Raw genomic sequence first — 22163 nt, 5'->3', positions numbered from 1 at the left:
TGGGGGGGGGGCAACAGTGGGAGGGCTTCTAATGTCCTGGCCCCACTAGTGGACCTCCTGATGGCACCTGGTATTTCTGGCCACTGTGTGACACAGAGTGTTGGACTGGATGGGCCTTTGGCCTGATCCAACATTGGCGTCTCTTATGTTCTTATGTTCTCTTACAAAAGCTCACACCTGGAATAAAACTTTGTTGGTCTTAAAGGTGCCCCTGGACTCCCAACATTGTTCTGTTGCTCCAGACCAACATGGCTGCCCACCTTGATCTTTCCTTCGTGCAGTTTCAAAAGAAGCTTCCCACACTGCATGGGAGTCTGTTAGAGAAACCCAAGTCTGGTATTTAAGAACAGAAGAGAAAATACGATAAGCTCTGTTGGATCCAGTCCAACACTCTGTGTCACACAGAGGCCAAAACCCAGGGGCCATCAGGAGGTCCACCAGCAGGGCCAGAACTTCAGAAGCCCTTCCACTGTTGCCCCCCAAGCACCAAGAAGACAGAGCATGACTGCCCCAGACAGATACCTTGTGGCTAATAGCCACTGAGAACATAAGAGACGCCAGTGTTGGATCAGGCCAAAGGCCCATCCAGTCCAACACTCTGTGTCACACAGAGGCCAAAACCCAGGGGCCATCAGGAGGTCCACCAGCAGGGCCAGAACTTCAGAAGCCCTTCCACTGTTGCCCCCCAAGCACCAAAAAGACAGAGCATGACTGCCCCAGACAGATACCTTGTGGCTAATAGCCACTAAGAACATAAGAGAAGCCAATGTTGGTTCAGGCCAATGGCCCATGCAGTCCAACACTCTGTGTCACACAGTGGCCAAAACCCAGGTGCCATTGGGAGGTCCACCAGCAGGGCCAGAACTTCAGAAGCCCTTCCACTGTTGCCCCCCCAAGCACCAAGAATACAGAGCATCACTGCCCCAGACAGAGTGTTCCATCTATACCTTGTGGCTAATAGCCTCTAAGAACTAAGAGAAGACATGTTGGATCAGGCCAATGGCCCATGCAGTCCAACACTCTGTGTCACACAGTGGCCAAAACCCAGGTGCCATTGGGAGGTCCACCAGCAGGGCCAGAAGAAGAAGAAGAGAAGAAGAAGATTGGATTTATACCCTGCCCTTCACTTGGAGTCTCAGAGCGGCTTACAAACTCCTTTCCATTCCCCTCCCCACAACAGACACCCTGTGAGGTGGGTGGGGCTGAGAGAACTCTGACACAAACTGCTCTTTTTCAAGGACAGCTGTGCCAGAACTTCAGAAGCCCTTCCACTGTTGCCCCCCCAAGCACCAAAAATACAAAGCATCACTGCCTCAGACAGAGTGTTTCATCTATACCTTGTGGCTAATAGCCACTAAGAACATAAGAGAAGCCATGCTGGATCAGGCCAATGGCCCATGCAGTCCAACACTCTGTGTCACCCAGTGGCCAAAACCCAGGGGCCATCAGGATTGTGGGGCACCAAGAACCCTTCCCAGCACCAAGAACCCTAACCTCTTTAACCTTCCTTCATACCTTGTGGGAAGCCATGTTGGATCAGGCTAATAGCCCATCCAGTCCAACACTCTGTGTCACACAATGGCCAAAACCCAGGGGCCATTAGGAGGTCCTCCAGCAAGGCCCAGATTCCAGAAGGCCTCCCACTGTTGCCCCCCAAGCCCCAAAAATACAGAGCATCACTGCCCCAGACAGAGTGTCCCAACTATACCTTGTGGTTAATAGCTACTGATTGACCTCTGCTCCAATCTCCTGTAGAAGCTGTCTATGTTTGTAGCCGCCACCAGTTCCTGTGGCAGTGAATTCCACCTGTTAATTACTCTTTGGGTGAAGAAGTACTTCCTTTTATCAGTTCGAAGATCACTGGTTGACCTTGAACCGGTCACTGTCTCTCGGCCTAACATATCCCACAGGGCTCTTGAGCCAGTTTGGTGTAGTGGTTAAGAGCACGGACTCTAATCTGGGAGAACCCATTCCTCCACATGCAGCTGCTGGTGTGACCTTGGGTCAGTCACAAGTTTTCTCAGAGCTGTTCTCTCAAGGGCAGTTCTCTCAGAGCTCTCTCAGCCCCACCGATCTCACAGCGTGTCTGTTGTGGGGCGGGGAAGGGAAAGGAGATTGTAAGTCGCTCTGAGACTCCTTCAGGTAGTGAAGGGCGGGGTATAAATCCAGTCTCTTCTTCTTCTTCTTCTTCTTCTTCTTCTCCATTTTATCCTCACAACAGCTCTGTGAAGATTAGGTTGAGAATATGGGACCGGCCCGAGATTCCTTTTGAAAGAGTAGAGATTCAGACTTGAGTCTCCCAGACCGCGGTCCAACACCCTGACCACTATACCACATTGGCTCTCTGCTGCCACCGAGAAGAAAAATCGCTACGGCCTTTGCCATCAGTTCATTGTCATCATTATATAAGCCCCCAAAAGGACATTTCCCAGAACTCGGCACCTGGTATTTTTGTCCACTGTGTGACACAGAGTGTTGGACTGGATGGGCCACCGGCCTGATCCAACATGACTTATGTTCCTAACTTTCTGTGGGAAACCATGAGGGTTTCATAAGCAGGGTGGCTATTTCCAGTCTGAACCAAGCTTATTCCTTCTTTTTTACGGTATGGCTGGTTAAAGCGACATGCTTACCGGGTCGGTACAGGTACTTCGGTCAGAGCACCGAGCATAACTGCTTGCTGTAGTCGAACGAAGGCAATGAAAGGGTTTTCCAAGAAGTCGACCTCTCCGACCAGTACGTTGGAGGCCTCGGCATCCCGGGGTAACTTCTTCATGAACTTATTCTTGAGCTGCGCAAAAAGAAGGAAATCCAATGGTCCCGTTAGGTCAATTACCACAAATAAAGTCTGACTTCTGGAGATGAGACACAAGACAGGTAAGTTTATATCTGAGTCCAGTAACACCTGAGAGATCCACAAGAGTTTCAGGGTTTAAGCAGGGGTCGTTTCGTAGAAAAAGAGCTAGGGGAACACATTAGCATAACTCATTATCTCCTGCCTCCTCCTGGCTGAATGAGGGCCGGAAGCGGGGCGGCTGGAAGCAGGGGGCGGGGCTTCGTCATGTGCCCCGCCCCCTCGTACCTCACCCGGGGGAACTGCGATCCCCCGCGATCCCCCCCGAAATGACCTCTGCGTTTAAGCTTTCACGAGTCTTGAAGGCGATACTGGTCATAGATCCAGAGGAGTTAGCCCTGGTTAGTCTGTTAAATATTTATTTATTTATTTATTTATTATATTTATACCCCGCCCATCCTGCGAACAGGATGTGATGGCAGCTGTACATCAGCCTGCTCATTCCAATGGGATCACACCACCGTAAACTCTTGTGCTGCCACAGAATCGTGGACATTTGCGGTATTTCTAACCAGCCCCTGAGCTGCAGTCGAGAATCAATGTAAAGGCGTAATTGGGGACGGAGGCAAACATTCATGAAATGACATATGGCTTCACCGTTCCTTCACAGAGTGTGGGTGGAAATCTTAACTTCACCCTGACTTGATAAATCAATTTCAGATGTTTCAAGGGGAGAAAAGTTTCCACAACTTCTTATATTTAAGAAAGCGTGCAGATGGAAGGATAATCCAACGGTAATTATTCATCCTGTCCTTGGTGTCCCAGCCACTGTGACAAACGCACCCGTTCTGTTTATCCCTAGCGGATAAATTATGAGCCCGTAACTTCAGGGGAAAGCACGAGGCATCTGAGCAAGCTTTGTGGATGGCAAGAATACCATGGGATATTCTTTCTTCCTCATCCTAGAACAGATCATCACTACAACCACAAGCAGAGATCCTTAAGATGGGGGAAGAAGAAGAAGAAGAAGAGGAGGAGGAGGAGGAGGAGGAGGAGGAGGAGGAGGGATTTATACCCCGCCCTTCACTCAGCGTCTCAGAGAGGCTTACAAACTCCTTCCCCTCCCCACAACAGGCACCCTGTGAGGTAGGTGGGGCTGAGAGAGCTCTTTCAAGAACTGCTCTTTCAAGGACAGCTCTGACAGAACTATGGCTTGCCCAAGGTCATCCAGCAGCTGCGAGTGGACGCATGGGGAATCAAACCCGGCTCTCCCAGATTAGAGTCCACGCACTTAACCACTACACCAAACTGGTTCTTTCTGCACGCTGCTTCTCAAATCTGGGGGGGGGGGAGGCCTGTTTTGATTTATATTCATTGGACCACCAGTGGCACAACAAGTTACATTTCCATTTAAACTGAATCTCAGTCTTCGAGACAGGTGGGGCGGCACTGCATTTAGCACGTCTAATTAAGACTTTAAATGCCTCCACTTTTATTGTTTGTCACAGGGTTCAAGCTCGCAGGATACAGTGGACTAGGAGATTTAAAGAAATATCTTTTTTGGGGGGGGTGTTAAAAACCCAACACAAGATCTCAGGATCTGCCTGTCCCTTGCTGGTTCGTGTATCCGCATGAGTCACGGCGCGGGGGGAGGGGGGAGCGAAGCCTCCCGGCCAAGCTCAGGAAGGGCGCCTGAGGTCGTGACACTGCTAACGAATGAGGCGCTAAGCTTTTAAGTCACGGCCACTAGCTGCGCATCTCCAAATCAGAGCGGAGCGGCTGCCACATTAGAGCGTAGTGGGATTACACAACGGTGCCCCGGAGAGAGGCCGGAGTGGCAGAAATTGTTATCACCCCGAGCAAGGCTATCCTGAGCTCTCCGGGCAATGGGCAGCTCTCCTCTGATAGGCAGGAGCAGCGTTGGAGAAACCCCCAGCTGCACCAGTTCCTAAGAGTGAGATTCAGGCAACAAGGAAGTCGGAAAACTTTGCATAGGGGCATAGCATTTTTTTAAAAAAAGTCTTATGCTGATTCCTCCTTTTTCGGTGTAGTTGTTAGGAGCGCGGACTCCAATCTGGGAGCAAAGGGTTTGACTCCCCACGCCTTCACATGCAGCTGCTGGGGTGACCTTGGGTCAGTCACAAGTTCTCTCAGAGCTGTTCCCTCAAGAGCAGTCCTCAAAAGAGCTCTCTCAGCCCCACCTACCTCACAGGGTGTCTGCTGTGGGGAGGCAAAGGAGATTGTAAGATGCTTTGAGACTCCGCGCGAAGGGCGGGGTATAAATCCAAATCTCCTCTCTCTCTCAACCACTACACCAAACTCTGTTGGCTGCGTTTGATACGGTCGACCACCAGTTGCTGGACTCGCCAACGTGGGGATTCAGGGGCTTGCTCTTCAATGGTTCGCCTGTTTTCTCCAAGGTCGGGGACAGAGGGTGGCGATTGGTGACCAGCGGTCCCGAAGGAACCCCCTTGAATGTGGGGTGCCCCCAGGGAGCTGTGTTGTCCCCGATGTTGTTTAACATCTACATGCGCCCCCTCGCCCTGATTGCCCGGAGGTGTGGGCTTGGGTGTCATCAATATGCTGATGATACCCAGCTCTATCTGATGTTGGGCGGCCGGTAGGACTCTGGTCCCGATGACCTTTATCGGGCGTTACAAGCCGTGGCTGGTTGGCTCAGACTGAGTCAGTTGAAATTAAACCCAGCAAAGACGGATGTTCTGGGCCTGAGTCGGTCCGGTCCAGGGTTGGGGCTCCCTCTCCCGGCCTTTGATGGGGTGCCTTTGGTGCCTGCGCGGGAGGTTAGGAGTTTGGGTGTGCTCCTGGACTCCTCATTAACGATGGAGGCCCAGGTGGCAGCCACTGCCAAGTCATCCTTTTACCACCTGCGGCTGGCTCGGCAGTTGGTCCCCTACCTCAACCGTGAGGACCTGGCCACTGTGATCCATGCGATGGTCACCTCGAGGCTTGACTACTGTAACGCTCTTTACTTGGGGCTGCTTTTGTTGGAAATCCGGAAGCTGCAGCTAGTGCAGAATGCTGCAGCTAGGCTGTTGATGGGCCTCTCTAGGCGAGACCACATCCGGCCGGTGCTGAGTACAGTGTCCAGCTCTGAGTAGGGAGATTTGGAGAGTGGATCCTGTGGAGGGCAGCATTTGAGGAGGTGGAAGGACTCAGCAGGGTACAATGCCATAAGGACCACCTCTTCCCATACGTTCCCTCAAGAGCACTATGATCGGGGAGTCTCCATCTCCTGGAAGTTCGAGGCCCCCGAGACGTTAAGTTTGCCCATACTAGGGCTAGGGCGTTTTCGGTGGCGGCTCCTACCTGGTGGAATGAGCTCCCGGGGGAGATCCGGGCCCTGCGGGACCTTATACACTTCCGCAGGGCCTGCAAGACGGAGCTCTTCCATCAGGCTTTTGCGTATGAGCCGCCGCCGCCATTATTCCACCACCGTGTTACTGTTCCATCATTTACCCCTATTATCGGGGGGTATGTGTCGCCTGGCGGAAGTGGGGAGAACATCACCACTGGAGCCCTCGGTATTTAATAAAGCTGGCCATCGATTGTGATTACTGCCCATCTTGGGGATTTATATACAGGATAATAGAGCACCTTAAATATTGTTATGAATTTTATTGTGGATTTGTAATATTGTTTTATTGTATTTTATCTATTTAACCCGGCATTTGCCGCTTGTTCGCTGCCCTGAGCCGATTGGAAGGGTGGGATATAAATCTCAAATAAATAAATATAAATAAACCACTACACCAGTTTGGTGTCATGGTTAGGAGCGCGGACTGTAATCCGGGAGAACCGGGTTTGATTCCCCACTCCTCCACCTGCAGCTTCTGGATGACCTTGGGCAAGCCACAGTTCTTTCAGAGCTGTTTTCTCACGGGCAGTCCTTGAAAGAGCTCTCTCAGCCCCACCTACCTCACAGGGTGTCTGTTGTGGGGAGGGGAAGGGAAAGGAGATTGTAAGCTGCTCTGAGACTCCTTTGGGTAGTGAAGGGCGGGGTATAAATCCAACCTCTTCTCTTCTTCTTCTTTGGTTTTTTCGCAATCAAGTCACAACTGACTTATGGTGACCCTGTACGATTTTCAAGGCAAGAGACATACAGAGGTGGTTTGCCATGGCCTGCCTCTGCTTAGCAACTTGGGTATTCCTTTGGTGGTCTCCCGTCCAAATACTAGTCAGGGCCAACTCCGCTTAGCTTTCAAGACGATATTGGGCGACCCCGGAATATCCAGGTCAGGGCGATGCCTCCTGCTATGCAATAATTAAGGGGGAGAAAAACCACTTTCGTTTTGCACTTGAGCATATAATCGTTCTTTTCCCCCTGGTCTGTATTTGGACATGCTAGTACTTCCAAAGGCTCTTTTCTGAGATTACAGCTAAAATGCTGGATTCCCCGTCTATCGTTAATTAAAGCGCTTCAAAGCGCCAGATGCCACTGTAACACAGGCAAAAAACAAACCCTCGCCCCAACCAGCTAACACTCTAAATGTAGATGGGTGTGTGTGTGTGGAAGGCTAAGAGGCACGCGAGAAGAAGAAGAAGAAGAAGAAGATGATGAAGATGATGATGAAGAAGAAGAAGAAGAAGAAGAAGAAGAAGAAGAAGAAGAAGAAGAAGAAGAAGAAGAAGAAGAAGAAGAAGAAGAAGAAGAAGAGGAGGAGGAGGAGGAGATTGGATTTATAACCCGCCCTTCACTACCCAAAGGAGTCTCAGAGCGGCTTACAAACTCCTTTCCCTTCCCCTCCCCACAACAGACACCCTGGGAGGTAAAAGAAGAAGAAGAGATTGGATTTATACCCCACCCTTCACTACTGAAAGGGGTCTCAGAGCGGCTTACAAACTCCTTTCCCTTCCCCTCCCCACAATAGACACCCTGTGAGGTAGAAGAAGAGATTGGATTTATACCCTGCCCTTCACTACCCAAAGGAGTCTCAGAGTGGCTTACAAACTCCTTTCCCTTCCCCACAACAGACACCCTGTGAGGTAAAAGAAGAAGAAGAAGAGATTGGATTTATACCCGTCCCTTCACTACCCAAAGGTGTCTCAGAGCGGCTTACAAACTCCTTTTCCTTCCCATCCCCACAACAGACACCCTGTGAGGTAGGTGGGGCTGAGAGAGCTCTGACAGAAACTGCTCTTTTTCAAGAAAGGGAAAGGAGTTTGTAAGCCGCTCTGAGACACCTTTGGGTAGTGAAGGGTGGGGTGTAAATCCAATCTCTTCTTCTTCTAAAGTTGCAATACAATATGCTGCTGTCAGCTGGTTTAGGAGTGACACACGAATCCCGAAATTCAGCCTCACAAAAAAAGCCTCCTGAAATCCACACACCAGTATCCCTTTGAACAAGTGGAAGACTCGAACCATTATGTAAACGGAAGGTCCATTTTGTCTGAGCACCATGGGGCGAATCCAGGCTCTTCCAACCACTGGAAAAGGTTAAAGAATCGCAGACTTAAGAGAGAAGCAAAAGAGGCCTTGAACAATCCATCAATGAACTGAGCTCCGAGCAACAGGAAGTCTTGGACATCTCTCTGATAGGCCAAGCATGGCCTTTATCCGGGCCAATTTCTTTTTAAACTTTAAAATGAGCTTTGGCGATCGCAAAAAAAAAAGGCCGCTTTCCTGTTGATATGGAAACACAGGAGTCAGGGACAAATAAGAAGGGTTTTTTTGTGTGCATTATCCATTCAGGAGTCCAGCTGGCCACGCTCACCAAGACGCATCCTGCATCTTAAGCACGTGCTTTGAAAGAGGAATGTATGTCTCCCGAGCATGTCCTAATGACCACGCAAATGTCGACGCGCATTTCCCATTATTTCCTTATGGCCCTGCGTGAAAACTGATGGCGCAGCGCAGCCAGCCAACTCAGCTTTTGCAAACATTTCATCAACCTTTCTGTATTTCAAATGCTGGCTGTCCGGGATGAAGAAAAGTCCTCGATATTCATCCTCCACGGTGGCTGCCAAGGACATTTCAACAAAGCACAGAGAACTGAGAGATTTCTACCGAGCCCTGGGAACGCCAACATTGTTGGGGGAGGCGTAAGAGCCCCCCCGCTTCCTGTGGAGAGTCCACTTAATCCTCAGATGAGAGGAGCTTTCTGAAGAACAGGGAGAGGGTTCTTGTAAGATACCGTTCTGGGTCATTTACGCCGGGAGAATCCGAGGTCTGCTTATGTTTTCAAACAATGGGGGAAGAAAGCTGAACAGCCACTTCAAAAAAGGAAGAAAGATGTACATTCCAGACTCTGTTTTCTCTAATACATACACACAGATAAAAGCTTTCAGAGCCATCCGCTTCTTCAAGGACTGTGTGTCAAGCTTGGACCGGAGCTAGCGTTGCAAACTTCGGGATGGGGTCTGGAGATCTCTCATTATTACTGATCTCCAGATGACAGAGGTCAGTTCCCCTAGAGAAGATGACTGCTTTGGCGTATGGACCCTGCTGAAGCCCCTCCCCAAATTTCACCATCCTCAGCCACCCCCTGCGAAGAAGTGCACTTTTTCTATGGAGGTTTGAAATGAGAAAAACCTTCACTATGAGTTTTAAAAGTTTTCCCCCCCTCTCTCTGGGCAGAGAACAGGCCGGGAAGGTAGAAGCCAGTTCAAATGTTTTCCAGACTTACCTCAGCCCACTGTCATACAAATGCCAATAGGTCTAGCTAGATACCATTGGATGGGCCGTTCCCCCCCCCCCAAGCAGGGGACAGAGATTTGGAGGAATAAAGACTAGAACAGACTTCACGAAGAAATTTCTCGAAACTTCAAGAAAAACTTCCTTGATCTGGCCTGACTGGGTCAGTGGGAGGGGAACGGGAGAAGATAAAAATCAGGGAAGAAAGGAGGAAGGCCTCTCCTTTTGCGCTGAAGGAGGTGGCCATTAGCTAGATGTTGGCCTGAAGAGCTGGAGGAAGCTGCGAGGTAATGGCAAGTCTCTAGAGATCTATAACATTCTAAACTAAGGAGCCTGTCCTATATTTTAACATCTGACAGGGCGTGTAAAGGTAAGAAGTATTGTGTTATACTGGTTTATGATGTTGAATTTGCCTCTGGTATCCTAGTTCTCCCTTTTCTATTGGCTGCCTAATAAAGACCCTCCATTGGTCCTGAAGCCACCCTGGGTAACCAATTGTAGAACTCTGCTTAGGTCCAATGAGACCCTGTGTTTACTGTTACAATGTATATAGTTCACTATGAAATCGTATAAGTTAGAGTGCCACTCTATGCAGAACTGTCCAGTCCAGTCCGGAGCTGAGCAATGCTTGAATAAACCTCCTTTCGTTTGACCATCGTCTCCTGCCTCTTCAATACACAAAATGGTCAAAGGAATTCCTTTTACCCATTTCTTTTGAATCCCTTGCTCAATCTGGTGCTGTGATAAATGTATGCTTGTGAACATGTTCTTTTTAATAAATTCGTCATAACTTTCAATGCTGGTAGTGGTTCTCTGTACCACCTAGACCTCCACCGTCTTGGACACGCTATTTTAAAAGGAGCGCCAGGGGAAAGGCAATCAGTTGACAAGCAGCTATTCCTCCAGGAGCACACAAGGCAGCAAATGGACTCTGTGGTGACCAGGCACTGGGCAGCAGGAGACACAGAGGCAAGGCTTCAGAACTTGGAAAGGAAGCTTGGAGTCCTGACCATCTCAGCGGGCAATTCCATACAAAGGTCAGGTAGTGGTGGTGGGTTATCAGAGAGAGACAAAAGCCTCTCCAGGTGTTGGGGAAACCTTGGAGGGCAGGGTGGAACCGGGCCTGCAGGAGGAGCAGGACTGTTCCACCACACCGCCCCCAAAATCTCCAGGCATTTCCCAACCCAGAGCTGGTAACCATAACTGGAACATACGTAGGAAAACTGAACTTGGAATATTACAAAACATGCCTGGCATCTGCGCTGGCCTTCCCAGTTCTGCTACTCACAATGACCTCTTAGCATTTGAGTTCACTTGCACACGTGCAGTCATTCTGGTCCAAAGTCAAAACTTCAAGTCTCAGTGTTCAGTGAGCATCGGTATGGGTCAGAAACGTTTGGGAACCAGGATGGCTCCAACGTCCATTTCCATTGCTTCCAGGTGACTGGGTATAATGTCCCATGTTCAATCTCATGTTCAGTCTCCGGCATCTCCATTTGAGGAATCTGGCAGTAGAAGATCTGGAACGCTTTTACCTGAGACCCTGGAGAGTAGACAATACTGTCTCTGATAGCTCAATGGTCTCATTCAGTATAAGGCAGCTGCATGAGTTTATGTGTTGAATGTTTCTGAAACTCAACAACCTCCGGAATCTTCTAGAGGGCAGCAATGTTTATTAATAGCATAATTTTTTGAGTGTGCTTTGCTTCCATGCCAACAAATTAAGGCTTTTATTGTTGGACTCTTTATTTGGCCGGCCAATGGCCAATTGAAATCGCCAAAGGGCCAATTTGCTGATCGCTACCTGGATTTCATGCCTGGCAAATCTACAACAGCCCCATCATCCGTTCAGCACCCTTTGCCACATGGAGTTGGCCTGCAGTTTGTAAGCAAGAGGCCAGCCAGGACTACAGAGTTGCATCCTTCTGAGTCTATTGATGGCAACGGACTCAGGTGGGTGTCATTCTTCTTAGAACCACACTAAAAGGCATTAAAAAAAAAAAAAGATCCTTGGCTCATGACTCGCATGTCGCCAATGCAACTCAAGACAGTATGACAAAACCAGATGCGAACGTTCGCTACGAATTGTAGTAAGTGCCCAGCAAGGCGAAAGCAGTAGTTCTATTTTCAGGGGAACCTGAGGGGGGAAAGGAGGTGAGCGGAACTGTAACGAAAAGCATAGGAATTAGGAAAGGCAGAGTGCCAAACACCAGTTGCCCCAGACATGCAACACGGAACTGGGTCTGGAGACAGAAGTGGACCAAAGGAGACTCGAGAAATCTCGGTAAAACATATGCTGGTTGGCCGCTCGTTTGGTTATGCCTTAACCCCCAAAGAAGAGAAGGAAATCAGTAGGCGAACAGAAGCTACAGTAGCAAAGGTGGCCCACTGGCTGGGGAAAGGGGCTTTGACTCAATGGCAGAGTATCTGCTTTGCATGCAGAAGGTCCCAGGTTCAATCCTCGGCACCTCCAGTTTAAAAAGACCTCGGCCTGGGACCCTGGAGAGCCACTGTCAGTCTGAATAGACAATAATGATCTTGGTGGACCAAAGGTCTGATTCAGTATAAGGCAGCTTCATCTGGCCTCCTTCCAGTCCACTATGTCCCGGCTTGAATTTTTATCAAAACACGGTAAAATATTTGTTGAGTTCCTTCACGAAAACAGCAATCTTTTAAAAGTTGTAGCAAACAGAGACACTCTACAGTTTAATATTATGTCCCTCCTTCAAAATTTGCGCAAAACGTATGCATGTGCGATTCTAATATAGAACACAATATTATAACAGGATGTACGCGGAACCTCCATGTTCAGAAGCAGCAAACCTTTGAATGCCAGTTGCTGGGTAGCAACAAGGGAAGACTTGGGTCTCTGTGCCTTTATAAGCTTCATGTTTGGCCACTGTTGGAAAACAGGATGCTAGACTAGAGGGGACCATTGGTCTGATCTAATACGGCCCTTGTTATGCTGTTAAGCTCTTTCGGCTTGATTAAGGACTCTGACCGTGTAAGTAGGACAGACAACCTATCCAAGAAACCTATCCAGGATCGACTAATCGGCTACTGTCGCTTAGTATAAGGCATCTTCATATAGTTGATGTAGATTTTCCAGGCTGTATGGCATTGTAGGACCTGATGTTTCGCCAGCAGCTGTGACTGGCATCCTCAGAGGTATAACACAGAAAGATGGAGTATTCTCTGTGTCAAGGTAAGAAGAAAAATGGTAGGCCGGTATTTTTCTTCTCACCTTGACACAGAGAGAACGCCATCTTTCTGTGTTATACCTCTGAGGATGTCAGTCACAGCTGCTGGCAAAACGTCAGGTCCTACAATGCCAAGACAACCTGGGAAATCTACAAAAATGAATGAACTTCGGCCGTAAAAGCCTTCAACAACACATCTTCATACAGTTCAGCCCCTTGGCCAACATAATTCTATCCCGGGCCCTGACTCTACCTTCTGCATTCCATCCCGAGAACAGCAGTTGAACAACTTGAAGGCTAAATGCTACAAATCTTGAGAGCAGACTACTCAGCGCTAGGGAATGTTCTGTGTCTTTCTTCATGATTCCAAAGTATTTCCCAGATCAGCCCATTCCATTTTACACGAGTCTTTGGGCTTTCACTCCCTCAAAACCAGCCATTTCCAAGCACAGCAACGGAGGCCTTGAGTAAACAACTAGCTATCAGAAATGTCTGATGCCAGGAACAAACTGTGAAGCAACCCGTTCTCTGATCTGGAGGCTAAGTAGATACCTTATCGTTATAGTCAATAAACTGGAATCAGCAAAACCTATTTTTGGAGGAGCACGGTAAAGGAGAAATTATATTGAACTTCTTGGGAGGGTTTATATGAAGTCAACTAGAGAAATAAATGAGTTTGTCAAAGGTCGGGGGAAGAGGTCGAAAGATATTTGACTGTGTAGCCAACAGGGGCCGATGGAGTCCATCAGAGAATAGGACATTCCACTGTGAGGTGAGTGGTTCAGCGGGAAGTCGGAGTTTCTTGTGAGAGTTTTTGAAATAATCAAATTAAATTCATGGTGTGAGATCAGAGTCATAGACTCATACAGCTGGAAGGGACCTCCAGGGTCATCTAGTCTAACCTCCTGTACAGGAAATTCACAAATACCTCCCTCCCCACATCTCCAGTGGCCCCTGCTCTATGCCCAGAAGATGATTAAAAAACCCGCCAGGATCCCTGGTAGGGTGGATCCCGGAGCACGCACGCACGCCACACGCACGTCACCAGGAAGTGACGTTATGACGCCAGGCAAGCTGGGGGTGGGGCCATGACCATTCGAGGGGAAACCATAGAGTTTCCCCTCGGATGGCCGTGGCCCCACCCCCAGCATGCCCGGTGTCATAACGTCACTTTCTGGTGACGCGCACACCGGGGTGGGGTTCCCGCCGGGGCCCGATTCCGTGGCGGCGAAAATCGGGCCTCCAAAGCGGGGGTTTACCCGCCACCCGCCCCCACTTGGCAGCCCTAATCCCTGGAGAGAGAGAAATCACCAAAGTGGCGATCAGCATTTCCCTGGGCGTGTAAGAAAGGGCCGTAAGTGGGGACATTTTTAGTGCCAGCCCAAAGTTTTCACTTGGCAAAAAAAAAACACCCCAGGGTGGGAGGTGGGGGGGATACATTGGGGTCAGGAGCCCGGACCACCATCAGCATTCTCTGAGGTGGGGCAGCTGCTGAGGCTTTAGCCTGTGCCACTGACTTCCTCCACCACCTTTCTCCAGCCCAGTCACTTGTAAGCACTCTGCCATCAACACTCCTGGCTGCACATACCGCCCAGGAGCACTGGAGAAGGCCATGCAGCTGACGCATTGCACCCGTGCCTGTGGCAGTGGTTATGATGCCCAGAGCAGTTGGCAAAAGGGCATGCAGGCAGGTGTGAACATGGGCAGCAGCAGGGGTCATTTCCTGCAGGAGCGCACAGGAACGGAGCTCCGGCAGTAAAGAGCCCAGGGGGCGGGCACATTCAACAAGCCCCACCCCCTGCTCCCAGCAGCCCTCAGTCAGAGCAAGAAGCAGCCAGGTAAGCTGCAGAGCCCCCCCCCCCGGTCCCTCGGTCCAAAACAGTCCAGTGGCACCTTTAAGACCAAGTTTTATTCAGGTACAAGCTCTCCCTCCTCTGTGAGGACAGATCTGCACGTTCCCACCCCCCATAGCTAGCAATCCAAAACAGTCCAGTGGAGCCTGAGCGGTGGGTGTTGCCTTCTGACACACATCCGGTGATGTCAGGAGGTGTGGCATATGCAAATAAGTTATGCTAATGAGTTATGCTAATTAGCTCCTGCACCTCTTTTTCTACGACATGACCCCTGGGCGGCAGGAAGGCTTGCAAGCAAGTAGAAGAAGGATCCAGGGGGGGGACATGTGAGTGGGTGGGGAAGGGAAACATGAGAAAGGGGCCTGGCTTTGGGCGGGGGGGGGACACTGTTTGGGGAGTCTCAAATGCTGGAAACTGCCATGCTAGGAGAATTCATTTTTCCATATAGAGATGCAAAATGTCTGGAAAGTTTGAAGTCATGAGAAAAATGGTTTTTTTCTCCCCGTTTTCTCTGGAAAAAGACGAAAATGTTGGGGAAAGCTGCAGTATATGCAGTACGTACTATCCTATCAAACCTAAACTAATGTGATTGCTTTAACAACATAAAATGCATCGCTTATAGCTTACTTAGCATATAAAATCGCACTCCTGGATACATTTATGGAATTTAAAAGTTATAAACGCCTTTGTTGTGTACAAGCAAAACTGCAAATATACCCAACAGTTGAGAAAAACTATTTTAGCGCGTGCACCTTAATTTTTGCTATCTGATTCGAGAGCCAAGTTCTCAGTGAAACTTTCCGCTTTCCTCGGAGGCATTGGTACAGTTTCTACCCTACGTCTTTCTGGTCTTTTTTTCTTCGCCCTGCAAGGTGGGGCAATGAGCTACTTTCTACCTAGTCTGTGGCTAAATGTGTCACAGTGGTTTGAGGGAAAGGTCAAAAGGACCACAGAAAGCGTGCAAGTGTTGAGAAGCGATGAAATCCCTGCCTGCTCCCCTCATGAATACTAGAGACCCTTTTAGGTGCAGAAATGCATCCTGGATTTAGGGATGCCAGTCTCCAGGTAGGACCTGGACACACACACACCGGAATTAAAGCTCATCTCCAGACTACAGAGATCAGTTCCCTTGAAGAAAATGGATGTTTCGGAGGGTGGACTTTATGACACCGTACCTCACAGAGGTAGGGCTGCCAAGTGGGGGCGGGGGGGGGGGCGGGTAAACCCCCGCTTTGGAGACCCGATTTCCACCGCTGCGGAATCGGGCCCCGGGGGGAACTCCGCCCCCCGAAGCGCAGCATGGCTGCGTCACCAGAGGTGACGCAACCACATCGATCACGTTGGGGCGTGGCCCCGATCGTCGGAGGGAAAACTCTATGGTTTTCCCTCCGACGATCAGGGCCATGCCCTCAACATGATCGACGTCGCGGGTCACTTCCGGTGACGTGCTGGCGGCGCACGCGCACGACAAGAGACGGCTCCCAAAGCGCGGCGAGGCTCCCCCGCCGGTGAGTAAAATTCACTTGGCAACCCTATACAGAGGTCCCTCTCCTCCCCAGGCTCCATCCCCAAATCTCCAGGAGTTTCCCAACTTGGATCCAGCAACCCTACCTCCCATCCCCCACCGGTGGACCGGGGGGGGGGGGCCCTGGCAATCCACTTGAATTTAAGAGCTGTCTATGTCTCCAGCATGCCTACCTTGTCTTTAAAAGCATTCCGCTCATTCTGAAAGAGAAAATATTTCACAGGAGGTTCCCCCCCCCCGCCCCAGTACTTCCCAGAATTCCCAGTTTCTCAGTTGGAAAAACTGGAGGTGGGGAGGCCTCAGGGAAAAAATGAGGAAAACCCAGTTTTTTTTCTGAAACTTTCTGGTTTTTTTCCAGGGCTCCACATCTCTATTTCCACTGTATAACAGAAACCCTGACAGCAAAAAGCAAGGTTTGCCTACTGACCACACAATCACGGCGGAAACATAAAAACAATCATTAACATTCCCACTGCAATTCTGTTATTTATTTTTTTCTCCTTCCTGAATATACTGTAGAACAGCCAAGGCTTCCCCCCCCCTTTTTTAAAAAAAATAATCACTCTGTTATTTAACAGGTTCATTTCGGCAAGTGAAAGTAACGGGTCACGGTTCGGAAGAACGACCAGAGGAAAACGAGGACAGAAGGGATTCTGAGGTCGGCAAAGTTTGCCCAAACTGGAAAAAGCTCTGCCTACATCAGCGGTTGCCGAGAGTCCAAAAAGTTCAGGTGGCTGGCATGTTTGTCCGCAGTAGAGGAGCACGACTCAAGTCCAGTCTAGGGTTCCCAGTTCTGGGGCAGAAAACACCTGGATCTTTTTTTTGGGGGGGGGACCCTGGGGAGAGCGGGGTTTGGGGAGTGCAGGGACCTCAGCAGGGTATAAGGCCAGAGATTCCACCTTCCAAAGCAGCCATTGTCTCCGGGGAGAACTGATCTTGGTTGTCTTGAGATCAATTTTAATGGTGGTAGGGTTGCCAAACCCCCCCGGTTTGCCAGGGGTCCCCCATTTTGGGGGGGGGATTCTACCCGCCGCCAGCCAGATGGCCGGCAGGGGAAGCCCCGCCCCCAAAACCCAATCTCTCCCCCTTTAAGTGTGTGGAACCCGCGTTTCCTCCCAAGCCCGATCTCCGCAAGCTTGCAGGGAAATGCCAGCTTCGTGCTCTTAGAAGGGAAACGCGGCTGCTCTTAAACGCGGCTCTTGTATTTAAAAGGGAAACGCCGGCTCCTTTAAGTGCAGGGAACTGCCATTTCTGGAGATCTGCCGCATGGGGGGGGCGGTGGACGTCCCCAACGTGACATCATCACGTCGGGATGCCCCACCCCCTCCAGGAATGCGCCCAAAGTCCCCCGCTGGGGGTTGAAGATGGACTTGGCAACCCTAAATAGTGGGAGATCTCCAGGTGCTTCCTGAAGGTTAGCAACCCTAATCTAGTGGCCCCTAGAAGGCCAACAAGATCCCAGAGTATAAGAATGTTGGAGAGCCAAAGTTCCCTTCTGGCAAAGCACCTGACCAAGGGAGCTTCGGCCCTCAAAAGTCTCTGCCCTGGATACCTTGTTGGTCTGAAAGGTGCGACTGCACTCAAAACTTGATCCGTGAGGTGAGCTTGCCTCATAGTGTGTTGTCTGCTTTCCCTCATCCCCAAGATTAAACTGTGGTTCAGAATCCCGCTTTGTGGGCATGAAACCAACCTTAGTTGTTTAAATTGTCCAACTGCAATCATTGTGATTGGATCAAAGTCTTCTTAAGGAGACTTCTTGAGAGCCAGTTTGGTGTCGCGGTTAAGGGCGCGGACTCTAATCTGGGAGAACCGGGTTTGATTCCCCACTTCTCCACTTGCACCTGGCTGGATGACCTTGGGCAAGCCATAGTTCTGTCAGAGCTGTTCTCTCAAGGACAGTTCTGGAAAGAGCTCTCTCAGCCCCACCTACCTCACGGGGTGTCTATTGTGGGGAGGGGAAGGGAAAGGGGACTGTAAGCCGCTCTGAGACTCCTTCAGGTAGTGAAGGGCAGGGTATAAATCCAATCCAATCTCCTCTTCTCTTCCTCCTCCTCCTTCTTCTTAGGGTAGACGTGAATTTGGTATACTCAGGGCTTTTTTTTTTTTAAGAGGTGCCGGAACTCTCAAGACGGAAATGAAGGGTTCTCAAAAATCACGTCCTCTCTTTGGGGGAAAGAAAGTTGTCCTTGGCATAAACAAAAGCTTCAGGACATAACCCATCTGGCTTCCTCAGCAGCCGGGCCTCTGCCACGTCAAAAACCAAAGAGGGTTCCAGCTTTCTGATCTTTGCCCAGTTACTGTCAAAGCAGAGCGGCTTTTCAAAAAACTTCAGGGAGGACCATCAAATTCTCAAGCGGGATACCGAAATAACGAACGTCCGCCACTCAGCTGTCAAACAAAAGGAAGCTTTTCATCCACTTCGAGATGTCAATAAATGATGAATTATTCTCTCCCTTCTCTTACAGGACAATCCTAAAGTGAATCATTCCGGTCTAAACCCATTAACTGTAAGGGGGTTTGACTGGACTAACTCTGTTAAGGTTTGCACCGTTGCAAATTGATTTTATTTTTTTTTTAAGACTATCACAAGCCTTTTCAGGTATAAGGCAAAAAAATGGAAGGGCTGTCAAGCTGTCTTGTTCGAAACCCTTGGTGATTTCTGTCATGTATATACAGGTTACATGCGGTTTTCACCTCCCCAAGAACTAGCTAATTAGAGGACTTTGGGGCAACATCCCATGGCCTTTAAGAACTTGTTCAGCCTGACAAGAACGGATAAAAGGAAGTCCTTCTTCACCCAAAGAGTGGTTAACACTTGGAATTCACTGCCACAGGAAGTGGTGGCGGCTACAAGCATGGACGGCTTCAAAAGGGAATTAGATAAGCATATGGAGCAGAGGTCCATCAGTGGCTATTAGCCACAAGGTATAGATAGGGGCTCTGGGGCAAGTGATGCTCTGTCTTCTTGTTGCTTGGGGGGGGCAACAGTGGGAGGGCTTCTAGTGTCCTGGCCCCACTGGTGGACCTCCTGATGGCACCTGGTATTTTTGGCCACTGAGTGACACAAAGTGTTGCACGGGATGGGCCTTTGGCCTGATCCAACATTGGCGTCTCTTATGTTCTTAAGTGAGAAGCAATGTCAACCTTTGGGGAATCTTAGGTGTGGGATGGTAAGCCAGTGCAGTGGCAAGAATGTCAGACCCGGGTTCAAATTCCCATTCGCCTGTGCCCTGGATGACCTTGGGCCACTCTCTTATCCCAAGCTACCTCACATGGCTGTTGTGCCAGTGAAGTGGAGGAGGGATAGTGTGAATAGTAGTGAAAGGATTAGACTAGGATCGGGAAGACCAAGGTTCAAATCCCCACTCTGCCACAAAGCTTGCTGGGTGACCTTGGCCTAGTCACTCTCTCTCAACCTAACCTACTTTACAGGATTGTTGTGCGACAGTAATGAGGAAAGGAGAGCCATGTATGCTGATGTGAGTTTCTTGGAGGAAAGATGTAATAACAATATAACAGACAGACTGAAAGACTGGATTTTGGGTATCTGAGGAAGTAAGAAAACTGCCCACATGAATCGCTACCAGACGGATACTACAAGAGTATAAAGACCCCTCAAGAAGGAGTGATGGCTCAGCGGAACAGCACCTGCTTTGGAATCAGAAGGTCCCAAGTTCAATCCCCAGCATCTCCAGTTCAAAGGCTTAGACCACAGGTGATGTGAAAGATTTCTGCCTAAGATCCTGGAGAGCTCCTGCCAGTCAGAGTCAGGCCCGTAGCCACAGTGGGGCAATTGGGGGCAATGCCCCTGGGAAATTGGCCTTGCCCCATCACTTCCCATCCCTCCCGCCCCCTCCTCATTCCTCTGGAGCCCACATGAGTTGCCACACCTCTCTGGTTCTTCCTGCTTCCTGCAGGAACACAGACACACCCCGATTTCCCCACCACCCAAAATTTTCTGGCTATGGCCCAGGTCAGAGTAGACAATACCGACCTTGTAGGACCAATGGCCTGACTCAGCATAAGGTAGCTTCATGTGACTTGCCGATAACACAACTGGTTTTCTTCCTGCTTTGATCCTCAAATTCACCGCCTTGCTGACCCAAACAAAACTAAACTTCCAAGAGTTGTCCTTGGTCTCTTCTGTAAAGAAATCAGTTCTGCAGCCATTGGCCCAAGATGATTCTGCCTTCTTCTGGCCATGCTAACTTCTGCTTAGACACAAATTCTTTCACTGAAACTTTGGCAGCGCATGCGATTGGGAGACTCACAAACCTGTCCCACCAAACAAGCACAGCTGACGGCTCCCAAAGGAATTTCTAAGTACATAAGAACATCAGAAGAGCCCTGTTGGATCAGACCAATAGTCCATTCAGTCCAGCATCCTGTCTCACATGGGGGCCAACCAGTTCCTCTGGAGGGCCAACAACAGAGCAGAGAGGTCGAGGCCTTCCCCTGATAAGACATAAGAGGAGCCCTGCGGGAACAGGCCAGTGGTCCATCTAGTCCAGCATCCTGCCTCACACAGTGGCCAACCAGTGCCTCTGGAGGGCCAACAACAGAGCAGAGAGGTCGAGGCCTTCCCCTGATAAGACATAAGAGGAGCCCTGCGGGAACAGGCCAGTGGTCCATCTAGTCCAGCATCCTGCCTCACACAGTGGCCAACCAGTGCCTCTGGAGGGCCAACAACAGAGCAGAGAGGTCGAGGCCTTCCCCTGATAAGACATAAGAGGAGCCCTGCGGGAACAGGCCAGTGGTCCATCTAGTCCAGCATCCTGCCTCACACAGTGGCCAACCAGTGCCTCTGGAGGGCCAACAACAGAGCAGAGAGGTCGAGGCCTTCCCCTGATAAGACATAAGAGGAGCCCTGCGGGAACAGGCCAGTGGTCCATCTAGTCCAGCATCCTGCCTCACACAGTGGCCAACCAGTGCCTCTGGAGGGCCAACAACAGAGCAGAGAGGTCGAGGCCTTCCCCTGATAAGACATAAGAGGAGCCCTGCGGGAACAGGCCAGTGGTCCATCTAGTCCAGCATCCTGCCTCACACAGTGGCCAACCAGTGCCTCTGGAGGGCCAACAACAGAGCAGAGAGGTCGAGGCCTTCCCCTGATAAGACATAAGAGGAGCCCTGCGGGAACAGGCCAGTGGTCCATCTAGTCCAGCATCCTGCCTCACACAGTGGCCAACCAGTGCCTCTGGAGGGCCAACAACAGAGCAGAGAGGTCGAGGCCTTCCCCTGATAAGACATAAGAGGAGCCCTGCGGGAACAGGCCAGTGGTCCATCTAGTCCAGCATCCCATCTCACACAGTGGCCAACCAGTTCTTCTGGAGGTCCAAATACAGGGCATAGAGGCTGAGGCCTTCCCCTGCTGTTGCCCCCTGGCTCTGGGATTCAGAGGTTAACTGCCTCTGAATGTGGAGGTTCCCCTCAGTCACCATGGCTAGTAGCCACTGATAGGCCTACTCTCCATGAATCTATCTAATCCCCTTGTAAAGCTGTTTATTCCTGAGGCCATCACTACCTCCTCTGGCAGCGAATTCCATATTTTAATCACTCACTGTGTAAAGTAGTATTTCCTTTTGTCCGACCTCAACCTGGTGCCCATCAGCTTTATTGGATGCCCTCAAGTTCTAGTATTTGGGAGGGAGGAAGAAAAGGTTCCCTTTGACATAAGAACATAAGAGACGCCAATGTTGGATCAGGCCAAAGGCCCATCCAGTCCAACACTCTGTCACACAGTAGCCAGAAATACCAGGTGCCTCCAGGAGGTCCACCAGTGGGGCCAGGGCATTATTTATTTATTTATTTTTATTTATTCAAGTATTTCTACCCCGCCCTACCCCGCAAGCGGGCTCAGGGCGGCTTACAAGGGGCATAGGCCCATACATAAAATTCAATAAAATCCGATAAAATCACAAAATACAATCAATACATACTGTTAATAATAATACTAATAAAGTGCTTTAAGTTTTTAAGTTCCAAGATGGTCTACAGTTGTCTCTTACAGGAAGTAACCCCTGCCAGCACTAGTTGTACTAATATAATACCGGCAGTCTTAATCCAAGCTAATCGGCTGATCTTGCCACCATATAGTCCGTCTTGCCACCGGGCCATCAAGGGCGATCCAACTTTGATGGTA

At 49.9% G+C, this 22163-nt stretch overlaps 1 protein-coding gene across 1 annotated transcript in view; it reads right to left on the bottom strand.

Annotated features, from left to right (window-relative positions):
- SLC4A4 (solute carrier family 4 (sodium bicarbonate cotransporter), member 4) overlaps positions 1-22163 on the bottom strand; it is a 298401-nt gene that overhangs the window by 92076 nt on the left and 184162 nt on the right. Inside the window, exon 7 of the mRNA XM_015419998.1 lies at positions 2634-2791. Coding sequence (XP_015275484.1) covers positions 2634-2791 — 158 coding nt within the window. The remainder of the gene's footprint in view (positions 1-2633; positions 2792-22163) is intronic.

This window comes from Gekko japonicus, unplaced genomic scaffold (assembly GCF_001447785.1).
Source record: "Gekko japonicus isolate JY-2015 unplaced genomic scaffold, Gekko_japonicus_V1.1 scaffold350, whole genome shotgun sequence".
Taxonomy (NCBI): domain Eukaryota; kingdom Metazoa; phylum Chordata; class Lepidosauria; order Squamata; family Gekkonidae; genus Gekko; species Gekko japonicus.
Note: the sequence above shows the minus strand (reverse complement) of the source record. Positions and strands in the feature narration are given on the sequence as shown.